This window comes from Delphinus delphis, chromosome 9 (assembly GCF_949987515.2).
Source record: "Delphinus delphis chromosome 9, mDelDel1.2, whole genome shotgun sequence".
Lineage (NCBI taxonomy): Eukaryota > Metazoa > Chordata > Mammalia > Artiodactyla > Delphinidae > Delphinus > Delphinus delphis.
Window position 1 is genome coordinate 61,081,304 of NC_082691.1, and position 14,637 is coordinate 61,095,940.

The window sequence follows — 14,637 nt, forward strand, 5'->3', positions numbered from 1 at the left end:
TTAGGGGGCATTTCTGCAATTTCTGAATGTTCCATAATAAATACATTACTCCTGTGATCAGAAAGATATAGTAATAATCAAAATAACATCTCCTACATTATATAGCTCTTTATATAGTTTAAATAACTTGCATATGTTATTTCATTTGCTCCTTTTAGCAACTCTGTGGTATAAGCTGGAGAGATACCTTTAATGCAAACTTTTTCCATATGAGAAAACCAAGCTCCAAGAGGTTAAGGAACTCATCCAAGGTCAAGGTCACGTTCGCAGACCTCTGACTCCTCGTCCAGTGCTCCTTCCACTGTACCACTGCTTTGCCTGGCATGTTAGAATTGACAGGACAGGAGTCACCCTCACCTTCAGACGTGGCAAGCACAATGGGACATTATGCACGGTCTGGTCCCTGACCTCATGGCAGGCACACATCTAAATCCCTGAGCCCATAAAGTCTAGTCAAGGATGAACTGTTAAGTCTCTCTTGGGCATCCCATTGTCAAGATCTTCTTTATGTCTAGCTGGACACCATCTTAATTCATTTTCACTTCAGTGAGGCAAAAAGAAATCGCCCAGAGAAATCACGGGGTTCCAGACATGGTGAACAGCACCCTGGGGGTGCTCTTCTTTTATGGGTACAGAGCCCAAGTGATCCGTGCAAGGCTGGGAGCTCTGAAATCTGAAAGCCTGGGACCCTTTCTGTGTTTTCTGTTGCCTTGTCTTGGGATCGCCACCAAGTTCTTTGCTTTTCTTGAGCTTCCCGTCAAGTGAGTCTGCTGGTGCTTGATCCCTTAAATGTTTTTGATGGGATTAGGTCCCCACCTGCCACAAGCTACACTTTTCATTCCTTTTCCACCCAGGACCTCCTGGGTGAAAATAAGCACCTTACGTATGATGGGACCTTAAGACCCTGGCAGCCTTGCATGCATGAGGGAAAGCTTCACTGCCCGGCCCCGGAGTGTGTCATTTATGTGCTGTGAGTCTTCTGACCCCACCTGATAACACTGTCGTGTTTCCACAGTTATCGCTGAAGACACTCCGGTGAGAAGACAGATGAAGCCAACGTCCTGTGAGCCACCTGGGGGTCCATATGGCGGGGTGGACATCCCCAGGAGAACGTCAGACCTCACCCTTCTCAAGTTGTAATTCAGTTGACATACAGGCTCTGCATGGAGCATTTATTTATTGTAAATACGTGATTTGCACAGGCTTTAAATCAGTATTATAGTCGATTTTTATTTGAGTAATTTACAAAACACACACATCATTTCTCCATTGTTTAAAATGCATCTTGGCATTCATCTGTCAGCACAGATGACAGCCCTGACCCCACCACAGAGTGTCCATTCCATGACTGTTAATACGCGTGCAGGCTGGCCCTCCCTAGATTCGGAACCATTTTTAGAAGATTCCTTAGTTTCCCAAAGTCATAGTATCTACAACAGCTTCTTATTGGCATGATTTTCTAGTCTCATCACACAAACTGCAAAATCAAACCAGATAATGCCTTATAAATGACGCGGCTCACAGAGAGCAATGTGTCGCCACACCCAGACGATGCCACACGGCCTCCAGTGAACGAGATGCCACGTCTCGCTCCCGTCTTGCAGTACAGGGATTCTTTTGCTTCCTAATGTAAACATAACACAAGTCAAAGGCAAGAGCGGGCTTGGCCTCTCCAACACCAACCACAGGGCCCCTTTTGTATCTGAATGATCCTGCAAGTAGCCAATGCTCTTACTGTTTACACTGCCCCTCGTGCCCATGTCTGCATGACGGTCCTCCTGTCCCTCCAAGTTCCCAGCCTCATCCTGGCAGACAAGGTGAGGTGAGCTGTAGGAGATTTCAGTATTTTCCCTGCAAGTTAGAAACCTGTGTAAGTCATCATGAGTAAATTCCTAATTCTGTCTCAGAGCTCTTTTTTTTCCTCCTCTGAGTGCAGGGTTTTCGTGAAAAACATGACACGGAAAGTATAGACTGAAATGTATTCTGAAATATCTGCCTCAAATATCAGTGCCCCACGCCCACCCTTAGGGAACCTGGAGCCACCCATCAGGCAAATCCTAGCTGCCTTCTGAGGCCGAGAACCTAATTGGTCTGAGAGTCCCCCAGTCCCTGTGGTGGCACCTTTCTAGGTGGGGAGAAGTGTGTGAGTTCAGCCAGCCCTGACTATGGACCGGCTCAGGACTGGCTGTGACCTGTCCTCTCACACCCTTTTTGGGGAGCTGGCAAGGGAATGGCAGTGTGTTTTTGCTTGCTGCATGACCCCATCCTTGGTGGAAAAGCTGTGACAGAGGAAGGAGAGAAAATAGGAGGAAACAGACTGATCCCTCGTCTGTGCTCAAAATAGCTGCAGAGTAAAGGAAATCAGGGAGGCAGAAGTGGGAAGAGCAGTGAAAAGTAAGTTTCCTTTGAAATAGCCCACTCGTGCACTCACACCTCAAGGATGTAATGCCCGGAACACGCCATCCACGACAGGTAGCCGTTAGGAGTGTTTTGGCAAACATGATAGTACACCCAACCTAGCTGCTGTCTGGAGTGGAGACTAAGATGGTGTCCTCCATCACTGTTATGCTTTCTCATTCCAGACAGAAGCCACTGAGCGAGGTCAAGTTCCCTTCCCTGGGGAATAAATCATGCCAAGTTGTAACAGCTAAATCAATGGAAAAGAAGCTTTTGCAGGTCATCAGCTATGGGCATACCTGATTTGGTTTTTTGGTTCTGCAAGGTTTCCAGAAGGTCAGAGCTTCTGTTTATTACAGTAGCCACTCCACCTCTCTCTCAGGTGTCCAGAATAATTACAGGGGTTTTAATGATCATGATTAAGGAGGTGCTAGACCAAGGCTGTTCCACCTTCAGAGTAGACTGCCTGCCCTGGTGAGGTGTTTACACATTAATGTTCTGCACCGCTGGGATGGAAATTCAGAATAAAACCATTCAAGGACAGAGGGAAGGAATGAGGAGAAACCAAAAATTGCAATTAGGGAGAAATTTCAGGAACCTGGGATCACATCCCTCCTCCAGACCCATCACTGAATTCTCGCCCTTTGAACTCTCACGGTGCCGGCCTCTGGCAGGACAAAGCCTTCACCCCTAGACCACAAACTCAAATGTAGCGCCCCTCCCATCCTCGCGTATGCTTGCTGGCGCTGTGGTCTGTGACTCCCCCAGTGTTTCACGTGTATTTTATATTTATTGATGTTCCCTCTGCAAATTTATTTCTTTGTACCCAATAAACTTTAATAAGTGGGAACGCTTCTAGCCATTCACTCTTTAAAGCCTATCGATGGTCACCAGCACCAACGCTTTTGTAGCTAACTAAACAAATGGGTATTTGGGAAAACCAACCAAGGGAAAAACTTTCTCAAATGCATTCTGTAAAAAGTAGATAACACTATATTTACTGAGTTTTATTAAAATCAAATGGGCAGAGTATTGTTTACAAATTACGCTGACTTGTGTTAAAGTGGAACCGCTTTCAACCTAAAGTGCATTAGCGCTGCCGCCTCAACAAAGCAAACCCTCAAAAACTCTCCTATATGGAGCAGGAATCATCTCCATCGCCATTATAGTGTCTTCAGGTACAGGGGAGACGAGGTTTACCTGATAGGTAAGTTGGCTTAAGGGAAAACATGATTCTGAATGTCGATTTTGCATCTTACAAGTTTAGGGAAGTAACAATTTTAGCCAGTCTATGCCTCAGTTTCCTCATCTGTAAAATGGGGGCACAGATATGTATCTAAGCATATAGTGGTGAAGATGGAGTAACATAACCCCTGGGCTAGCCTTTAACCCTGGGGTCATAGGAGACCAAGGTATCAGTGCACGCATGTGCGCGCGCGCACACACACACACACACACACACACACACTAGGGTACAAGCGGTTTGTTTATTATACATTCAGTCACACACAGAGCTCTCGCTGGCTGCATTCCATTCAAATATTCACTGAGCTGCTCAGATCACTGGCTCTGCGGTTGGGTAACAAGGAGAGAGCAGTAATTAAAATTCATAGATGCTCCTGAAATAAATCTCATCTAGAAAGTAACTTCAAAGTTAGCTGCTACACACTTTGCAACTGAATTAGTTAAGGACCTGACTTGTTTTATCTGCTGTTTTATTAGTAGAGGCACAGATAAGCTTTTTCATGACCAAAAGGGTCCATCTGATTGGAGGAAAAAAAGCAATGGCCCAAGATAATCGACAAAGTGGAGGATGGACTTTAAAGGCATTGACTGTAGAGGTATGTGAAGTGGCCATAGTTCTAGGCACCCCTGATGGAGTTCCGGGTGGGAGAGGTGGTGCCTAGAGGGGCGAGGGGAGCAGCTTAAAGGGATGGGCTGTGGACTCCAGAAGCATATTCCAGGTTCTCAGACTGTGCCCCAGAAGGCTTGGCATCCTTCCTGAACCTGCTCTGTTATGAACCGAATTGTGTCCTCCAGAAATTCATATTTTAAAGTCCTAACCCCATACCTCAGAAAGTAGCCTTATTTGGGAATAGAGTTGCAGATGTAAGTTAAGATGAGGTCCTACTGAAGTAGGGTGGACCCCAATCCACCCTATATGACTGGTGTCCTTATAAAAAGGGGAAGTTTGGACACAGACACATACACAGGGAGGATGCTATATGAAGATGAAAAGAGAGATTAGGGTGATGCTTCTGCAAGCCAAGAAATGCTGACGATTGCCAGCAAACCACCAGAAGCTAGGTGGGACAGAATCTCCCTCACAGCCCTCAGGAGGAACCAACCCTGCCAACACCTTGATCTTGGACTTCTAGCCTCCAGAACTGTGAGATGATAAATCCCTGTCGTTTAAGCAACCCAGTTTGTGGTCCTTTGTTATGGCAGCCCTAGCAAACAGATACATGCTGTGTTACCTTGGAGCTTTGCAGGAGTTTACAGTTTGTGAAAAAAAGAGCTGAGAAAAAAGTTTAAAGAGTCAGCAGTTCCTTGTCATGTAAATGGGGCCATCATCTACTCTGACCTTGACACAGGTCACGTCTCGCTGGTAACTAAGTCCTATTTTCATGAACGAGACATTCAGTTGCATTTTGCCTGTCACGTGGAGACAAAACCATGGAAGCAATCTGGCATTTCTAGGTCACAGGAGTGGGAAGAGCTGGCTTTTTTCTTAAGTGGCACCCTCTCCTCTAGTGGAGTTTCTATGGCTTTAAAGTAAAGATGCTCGGCATAGGTGGCACCAGCCATTCTGATGATTTTGTAAAATTTGGTAAAATAAATATAAAATTTACCATTTTTAAGGGTACAGATCAGTCGTGTTAAGTACGTTCACGGTGTTGTGTGACCAGTCTCCAGAACTCTTTTATCATCTTGCAAAACTTAAACTCTGTGCCCCTTAAACAGTAACTCCCCATTCCCCTTCCCCCCTAGCCCCTGGCAACCACCATTCTACTTTCTGCCTCTAGGAGACTGACTACTCTGGGTACCCCATAAAAGTGGAATCAGATAATATTTGCCTTTTTGAGAGTGGCTTATTTCACTTAGCATAATGTCCTCAAGGTTCACTTATGCTGTAGCATGTGTCAGAACTTCCTTCCTTTTTAAGGCTGTATATTCCGTTGCCTGGATATACTCCATTTTGTTTGTCCATTCATTCATTGACGGAGACTTGGCTTGCTCCCACCTTTTGCTTATTGTAAATAACGCTGGTATGAACACGGGTGTAAAAATATCTGAGACTCTGCCTTCAGTTCTTCTGGGTATATACTCAAAAGTAAAATTGCTGGCTTATATGCTAATTTCTATTTTTAATTCTTTGAGGAACCTCCATACTGTTTTCCATATCAGCTGCACCATTTTATATGCCCATCAACAGTGCACAAGGGTTACAAATTCTCCATATCCTCACCAACATTTATTTATTTGCTGTTTTTTTTTTTATAGTAACCATCCGGATGGGTGTGAGGTGGTATATCATGGTTTTGTGTTTATTTTTAAAGAGTGAATTTATCCACAGAATGGATAAATGGAGAAAACGCTGAACGGTTTGGTCTTCCGAAGATTCCAGTCATAAAATATATCCCCCTTCATACATTTTCTATGTTGTGGCCAATGCCCACATCTATTAATGAAACACAAGATAGAAGAGGCCAAGAGACATTAATTTCAGTATTTTTTTTATTGTATGCTTGATGTATTTAGAGACAATTCCAAGGGCAAGCACTGGTTGGGGAAGTTATCTGGTTTGTAGATATGTGTACAAAAGGCTATTAAGACTACACGGTCAGTTCCCACTGCAGGAAGCAGAAAGGTTTTCCTTTTTATTATTCCCTGCCCCTAGCATTTTCCAGCTCACACATCTGACTTCTCACAACATGACTGCAAACATGTACGTATTCATCCCCACGAGAAATCGGCATGTGACATCTCGGGATGTTTGGATTCAATCAGGTAAAGCACATTTGACACAAACCATAGGAGGGGAAGTTGGGACCTAGGACCCTATGGAATGAAATGCCAGGGCTACAGGGAAGCACAGGCACTGCTGGGCCAGCTGGTGCACGTGACCTGCCGCCCCTCCCCCTCCACACGAGAAAGGCCAGCTCAGTGGGCTCCCCTCCCTCCTTCCTCCCAAAAGCTGAGAGCTCAGCTGAAGACCTTCCCCAGAAATGACTTGACAGAATGCAGTCCGTGCATTCATAACAGACACACTGGTCCCACCTGGCTTTCCTGCTGGACTGTGCAGAGCTGTGCAACACCTGGACCCATGTGGGATGACATCAGGAAGCAAAGTACTTTGCCTGGTTGATAATTATTTTTTATACCTAATAATCCACCCGATAGTGAAGGAACTTCACTGCTAATATCTAATAGGCATACACCTTCTCTATTAGACAGCTTATAAGAAAGACTCTTTCTAACAATAACACTGTCTTATGTGATTGGGCACTAAAGAATTACCATAATTTCAAGTATATCCTTATTCTACCTAAAATTCCAAACCACCTCCAAGGATGAAAGAGTGCTACTTCTGCTTTGCTAATTTACTTTTAGTGGAGCTTCTGCCCCTCCTCAGAGTATGAGTGGTAAATCCCAGCTACTAGCCAAGACTAACTAGCTTATGTTTGATTATGGGGCGCGGGGATAGGGGAGAGATTCTGTCCTTCACGGCCACGTCTTCTTTCTGCACGAGGCATACACAGCCCCCTCCCCCTCCCCCAGGTCTTAATGGATACACAAATGGTATTTTAGGAAGCTATTTACACGCCAACCTTTAAACATTATTTTCATAGTTCATCTTGAATATTCACTTTCCCCATACTGCCTTTAGAAAAGCAATCCCTGGTCAAGAAATTGTCCATGTAATGATAAGCACTTTTCAAAAGCAGAGTCTGTTAGGAGCATTTAAAAACAGACATCCCCCCAGCAATGGCGTACTCAAAATCCAACTACATGTTTCAAGCTGTTAATATGTCACTAGAAGTGAGTATAGCCACATCAGCAGGCTCTTTGCTCTCTTCCTGTCTTTCCCCTCGCATCCCAATGCACAAAGAATCTGTCCACCGCTATTACTCACGTTTTAACTGTACATAGAACATCTCTGTACAGCCTGATGGAAGCATCCCAGCCCCTTTTAACTTCTGCCACGAAAGGACTGCCACACCCTCTAGTGGTAACACAGTGGCATCACAATTGTGATGTATAGCGTCAGCCAAGACATCTCTCAGAGTTGGCCCTTCTTTGGGTTGCTGGAATAAGGTCAATGTCCCTAACAGAAGTGGCCATTATGTTTCCCACTACACAATGGCTGGGCAATAGCATAAGTCTGGCTGGGTTATCCGTGACCTTTGCTTGGCCCATAATAATGAAAGCAGGCCTCTGGTGTAATTTATTCTCACTAGACTTCTTTTGGTCAAACCTCTAATCACCCTGGGTATCTCAGACATGCCAGGTCTGATGAAATGTTTCCATAATAGGGCGAGAGGATTCCACATGGTGAAATTTTAGAGTGGCTTTCTGTACTATCTTGTTTTAAATAACCACTCAGCAGGTGGGCTTGGGGGGGGATGAGGTACATATGTCACCCCCAAGCCTCACCCTTCCCCACTCAGCAGCTGTAGACAGACGCTCTCACAGTGGCTGCGCCACCTAAAAGGACACCCTAAGTTCACCCACAGTGAGAACCCAGGCCAAACCCCGACAAAACTCAGCAACCACAGGTCACCGTGAACAGCTGCTGTTAACTTTGTCAGCACAAATATTCCTCCCATCTCTCACCACTTGTAGTTAGTGACTTTACATACAGAATTTGCAAAACTGCTGGGCAGAAAGCTCACGCTGCTCTTATGCTTACACCCTTACAGGGGAGTTGGTAGAAAAAAGGATTTGTTCCAGTAAAACCTGTGACCCTCAGGGTCCACGTCTGTGTATGGGGCCCAAGCCCCTTCCAGCTCTCACGGCATATGATACACTGCAGCTGACAAGGAGTCACTAACTTGAAGTCACTTCCAAGACTACTGACACTCACAGTATTTCCATTTGGAAAGGCCTGTCGGTGATGAAGGTGATTAGGCCCACATGGTACAGGTGAGGCTGCATAATGAAGCCGCTGTCCTCCCTCCCACTGCGGTGTTAACACACACACTTCTCCTCAGCATCTCTGCCCCCTTCCGTGTTAAGAGTGGTGGAGAGTATCAGTGGCTGGAAGTAAGCCCCCCCCCCCCCGCCCCCACCAGCACCTGCCCACTTCAGCTACCGGTCTGAAGGCAGCTAATGGGCCATGCAGGGCGAGAGGAATAAAGGGAAGGACTGGGGAAAGCCAAGTGCTTCCTCCACAGCTTTGGGGGATATAACAGGCTGGGTAGGAAGGGCGGGGGTGGGACTGTCCCCGTGGAGCCGAATGCTTCTCCATCCATCTGTCCCCTTCCTGCCCTCTGTCTTCCCTGTGCTGGGCCCATCTGGTCTCCCTCACATGCTTTCCTGGGCTCTGCTGGTAAGTCAAATCCTTCATGTGCCCACACATGGGAAACAAATCAGTTTAATTAAAGTCTCTGCCGAGATAATGGAGTGGCTGCTCAGATTCCAGCTACTTCAACTGTAATCTAAACAGCCCAGAGTTTCTCCTTTCTTTCCCTCATTAGCTGAGAAATTTGCAGCTTCGTGGGGTGGAACTTCTGCCACAGGGCCATTTAATTAATCCTAAACTAGACGGCAGTAACCAGGCCCAGAATCATCTCTAGACATACGCACATCCGCGTGGCGCGTGAGCAGCCACGCAGGGAGAGCCCCGTGCCTCATGGGAGAGCCGCGCCGCGATCCAGGGTCGTCACACACAGCCGCCTCTGAATCTCTACAGTGGGCAGCTTCCAGCCCGCACGGCACGTGGAAGCTGTCTGCGGGTCCACCGCACACGAGCGCGGTGCACAGGTTCTTTCAGATCACAGGAATCGGGATGGAGGTGGGCCTGGAGAGGAGCCCCCTTTATTCCTTCCCACTTGTTTTGTCTCTCAGAAGACACAGCTGGAGACATTCTGCATTACAGGCCTGCGCTCAGCAGAAGGGAGGCCAGGCCCGGATGCCTCCCTTGAGCACACACACAAGAGCCCTGGGCCAAAGAAATGCCTTTTGTTAACCAGAAAGAAACCACTACCGAGAGAAAAAGTAAGACTTCAAAAGATTTTGCCTTCCCCTCAAACTCGGCGCAGTGGAGCCTGTCTTTCAAGGCTTGATGGACTCTAGTCCTCCCATGAAAAGGCTAATGTGTCCATTGTCACTGAAACACAATAAGAGCAGCTTAAAATCCACAATCAGTCATACAATCGCACAACAGGCAAATGGGATACATGTTTACACTGCAGAAGGAGGGGATCTATGTTGCAGAAGAAGGGGGTGTTGTGAGATCCGAGGCAGAACGCTAGGGAACAGTGTGACGTTAACACATCTGAACTTTCTCGTTTTTCTCGGACAGGAGAGCGGTTTGTTTTGCTGGTAATTTAGTAAGGTGGGAAATTTTAAATAAGAAGGGGAAAGGGAATGCTTACTTCACTTAAAGAACTTAATCTCCGTGTCAACACAGTCATAGAAGAGATCTCCCACTTCGGTGGGGTCCAGGGGGTCATTGCTGGTCAGGATTTCCTCCATGGCTTCCAGGCCTTGCTTCTCTAGTTCCAGCATCGTCTTCCTCAGCTTTTGACCTTGCTCCTGAGAGGGACGAAAACATTGGGGGTCATTACAATGGACGCTGAAAGCCCCCCGGAGGGCCTGCCCCCCACCCCATTCAATCTGCTCCCCGGGGGACTGCCACGGGGATGGTTCTAAAATGCAGGTGTGGTGATGTCACTGCTCTGCTTGGAGTTCTTGCCTTCAGGATAAAAATCCAGACTGCTGAGTGACGCTGGAAAAGGCCCTTTGTAACACACGAGGCTCCAGCCTGCCTCGCCTTTGCCACGCCTCCCGCATCTCCTTGCTCTTCAGCCAGACCGAATTAGCTGCATTCCTCCAGCCCATGATACTTTCTCGCCACAGCACAGGCAACCCTGCTCCCCTCAACACTCGGTCAGCTTGCGCCCACCTTCAGGCTTCCGTGAACGCCTTTCCTCTAGGCTACCCCCCATCCAATGCCTTTCCTTCTGCCATGGTTGTTCTCTTTCTGTCTTGCAATGGTCTGTCTACTTACCTGTGTCCCCCATTAGACCACGATCTCCCAGGGAGGGAGACCCAGGCTTATCTCTATCCTCCTGCCTGGGACAGAGGAGGCACTCCCAATAATGTCTCTTGAAAGAATAAATGGATCAATGAATAACCACATGGCATGTCTATCCCCGATTTGCTTTTTTTCTGAGGGGGTGACATCTCTTCTTCCAGGTGGCAGTCACTCATTTACATACAGTGAATGACAATGAGAAGCTTTTACTTGCCCAATTAGTCCCAGAACAGAGAAGCCGCTGTCACCACCCATCGACCACTTCCTAGTGCTGCCTTAACTCAAACCAATGGTCATTGTCAAATTTCAAAGTCCACCCAACCTCATCGGTCTCATCTTTGAAATTTTGTGTAGGATACTTCAGAACACACGGCCCTTTCTGCCCCTGCCTTCATTTGCCAAATACCCACAAAACTGTGCACCAGGGAGTGACATTTCCCCCCTGCTCGGGCTTACTGTGATCCACCTAGAAAACACGCACTGTCGGCAGACGGGGAGGGCAGCCCTGGACGGAACTCTGTGTAATGCAGCTGTAGCATTCATGGTTCCAGGGAAGGGTCTGGCAGGGAGGGCAGATGTCAAATAACTGCGACTTTTACACGTCAGAATGGTCATTTCTGGGGCACACAAGAGCAAGTTCTATAAATAGTGAGACTACCCTTCTCAGAGATACTTTCTGAATTCACTTGGATTTACTGCTGTCCTTTCTTGCTACCCTTTTTAGAGAGTCCACCGTGCTGGATGTAAGAAAATAAGCTCACCCAGTCCACGCAAAATGCACGCACCAATTTACCTATAAGATGTCACTTTCTTCAGGACAAATTGGACCCTTACAAGTTGTTAAATAAATGCTTGGGAAGCAGATGAGCATCTAACAACCATGTTCCTTGCTTCTCCCTTCAGCAAAATAGAGGCTTGGATTTTATATGAAAGTCCACCACTAAGGGTTGCTGTGGGCATATATTGAGTGTTTGTCTTGTTTGAATTGATGTCTTGTAACTTTATTAATCAGAACTTTGGGTGGAGGAGGGAGGGCTGCACTTTGAAGAACAGCTATTTTAAAGCTAGAAACTTTAAAAAAAAACGTTTTTGTATGAAAAAATATACGTAACAAAATTTACCATTTTAACCATTTTTAAGTGTACAGTTCAGCGGCATAAATACATTCACGTTGCTGTGCAACCATCACCACCAACCGTCTCCAGAACTTTGTTAAACAACAACATGATGGCATCTCTGAAGTGCTGCCGTTACGTACACATTTTTACCCCTAAAAGTACACACAGAATTTTCGACAACAGAAAAGCAGTTCTGACTAGTACTGCACGTTTCTGTTATTTGCAGGTGAACAGTAAGTAAAAGAGGGAGATGCTTAGCCCACTGAGTTCTAGAATAACATCAAAAGCAGAGGCTTGGTTTCACTGGGTTTCAAGAGGCTGGGAGGAACAATTACCACCAGCGTTCTAGCAGGGGCCCCGGGAGCCTGGGTTTCTGGAAGCAGACTTGCTGGAGAGGAGGAAGATGACGAGCTTGTTCAACACTGTCCTGCCTCCTTGCTAGGGACCCCGCCCGCACCCGGGGCTCACAGCCAGGCTCACCTCGTCACTCTCCAGGACCGCCCGGGCCCACTCATGGGCCTTGTATAGCTCGTGGCGGCGGTCTGGCTTCTCCTGGAACCGAGGCTCCTTTCTGGCAGGGTCATCGCCTCCGAAACAGGGAGACTGTGCTTTGGGGACGAGTTTTACATCGTCGACAAAGATGAAAGGCTTGAATATGGACCTGGAGAGAAAGGAGAGGTGCTTCAGCCAAACCGAGCCTGGGGCTTGAGGACACCAGAGGCTGCCCTTTCCTTCAGCAAACATCTCCTGGGCCAGCTCACGGGGGGCAGGCGGGTGCCTGCCGGGAGAGACCCAACTGCATATCTTAGTAACTATTTTAGTAGAACTAACTGCTGTTTATAAGCTGCAAATTCTTCTATGTCCAGAGAGGAGACATCAAAACACACTGGCTTTGTTCGGGGAAGGCCATTTAGGAGCCCCTTTCAGTCACATGAAAGGAGGCAGATAGACACAGTGTTTTGAGGAAAGGGTGCAATGGGCCACCGATCAGAGCTGGTCTATCTCCACCGTGCTCTGTGGAAAGGGGCCTCCTGGAAAGGCAGGGTCTGAGACCTCAACCTTTTCTTTTTAGGTTCTACCTTATTTGAAAATGTTTGGAATATCTCTGACAGACTCAAGGTGGGACAGATTAAGACAGATGACAAAGAAAGAATCCCGGGGCCCCAGAGAGGGCACACCACAGAGGACAGAAGTCTGGTTGTGTGAGAGTGAGGCTGAGAGGATGGTAGGTGGCTAACCCAAGAACTCTTTGATTCAGCTCTTTTGGCACAAGGGATGTCTTAGGGGACAGGGCTGTGTGTGTGTGTGTGTGTGTGTGCGTGTGCGTGTGTGCGCACCTGTGCATACCTGGGGACATTTCAACACATCCCCCCAGATGCGCACACACCCCAAAAGAGCCATGTGTCTAAGAAACTGCGTCTTGGGATCCCAGGCCAACGGGGTCTGTGGCGACCACAGCTGACAGTAACACTAGAGGGAGAGAGCCTCACTCTCCCTGCTCTGCACCCAGAAGGAACACGGCTGGATCAAAGCAGTCCTCCTGGCAGAGCACAGGCACCTCTGGGCCCCGAGGGTGGCCTGTTTTCAATCACACCACGCGGGCACCTGCAATAACAACTGGAGAGAATGAGACACACACCCGCACCCCGTGTGTACGGCTCAGGTTTGGGTTGTTTCCTCTCCTCTTAACTGGTGCCTCCAGTGGGTGAGAAGTGAGCTGGGAGGTTGATTCCCTCAGCCCCGAGGTGCCTGGACTTGAGGCGGCCAGAGCAGCCTTGCCGCTGTGTCACACAAACATTTTCACCATGCCACAATCTGCAAAGAACTGGAAACCCATGACCTTTGTACCCAAACTGTGTCCTTGGACTTGAGAGTCAGCATCACCCTCAGGCCCCATCCCCCACCCCACCCCCATCCCCCACCCCCGTCCTGCTGAATAGAACCTGCTTGTTAAGGTCCCCAGGGGACTGATGACATCCAAGTCTGAGGAGCATGACCAGAGACCACAGTAACTAGCAGTGACCTCTTGAGTTTGTTCCCTGAGGTTGTCAAGGGAAAAGGGCTCAGGTGAAGAAGACCCTGATCACAGCATGAAAGATCGGGCTCATCCTAATTTAATTTGAATATTGAAAGCAGTTGCTCCCAAAGCTGACAAAGTGGGTGGTACAGGTTAAGGATAAGTGTTGTGTTCTGCAGGTGATGCAAACGCAGGAGGCTGGGCCCATCCACCGTGAAGCACAAGGCATGGGCGTGTGGGTGGGACCTAATTCCACAAGGCCTAGTCCTCCCAAGGAACTTCCCTCCCCAAGATGCAGGGGAGCTACCTCATACAGGGGGAACACACATTGCCACTTCCTACGGCCTCTGAAAATACCTCACTCCTCTTCCCTTCTCCTGAACGCTGAATGGGTGACCGTTGAAAGTGAAAGGAATTAACGCACAATTTTAAAGCGTCTAAAGAATTCTGATTACATGAAGTTGAATTCTCCAATTGGTCATTTGGTTGACTCTGCAAAAGGGCAGTTTGAGGGTTCACTGGCAGATGGTAATGGATGGGGAGGGAGAGAGGACAGTGGGAGGGAGGGAGGGAGGGAAAGAGGTGGAAGCGGGCGGAGTCCGGCATAGAGACATCCAGGACTAACTGCCTCTGTGCCCCTCTGGCCTCTGATGACACAGCAGCCTCACAGCGGGCAAGCGTCCTCTCCTTCAGGGCCCGACAGCACTCGGGGTTTCCTGAAAAGGCAGTGCACACAACACACACCGTGTTCCGGCAGATGTGACCTGCAGCTTCCTTGGCCTGAGCTGAGAGCCCCTGAGCAACACTGGGCCCCGGGCTCCTGCCAAGCACCCCAGAACCTG

At 47.9% G+C, this 14,637-nt stretch overlaps 2 protein-coding genes across 3 annotated transcripts in view; one reads left to right on the forward strand and one right to left on the reverse strand.

Annotated features, from left to right (window-relative positions):
* The window catches only part of WIPF3 (WAS/WASL interacting protein family member 3), a 90,799-nt gene extending 87,378 nt beyond the window's left edge, over positions 1-3,421 (forward strand). The window contains exon 9 of the mRNA XM_060020660.1: positions 1,016-3,421. Coding sequence (XP_059876643.1) covers positions 1,016-1,039 — 24 coding nt within the window. The 3' untranslated portion in view covers positions 1,040-3,421. The remainder of the gene's footprint in view (positions 1-1,015) is intronic.
* SCRN1 (secernin 1) overlaps positions 1,499-14,637 on the reverse strand; it is a 61,720-nt gene continuing 48,581 nt past the window's right edge. Inside the window, exons 7-9 of one of the 2 annotated variants that reach the window (XM_060020662.1) lie at positions 12,259-12,439; positions 9,999-10,158; positions 1,499-1,624 (exon numbers count right to left, since the gene is read on the reverse strand). In XM_060020662.1, the coding sequence (XP_059876645.1) occupies positions 10,000-10,158; positions 12,259-12,439 (340 nt within the window). In that variant the 3' untranslated portion in view covers positions 1,499-1,624; position 9,999. Of the gene's footprint in view, positions 1,625-3,858; positions 3,967-9,998; positions 10,159-12,258; positions 12,440-14,637 lie in introns of those variants that run through there. The other variant, XM_060020661.1, reaches the window with a different exon arrangement.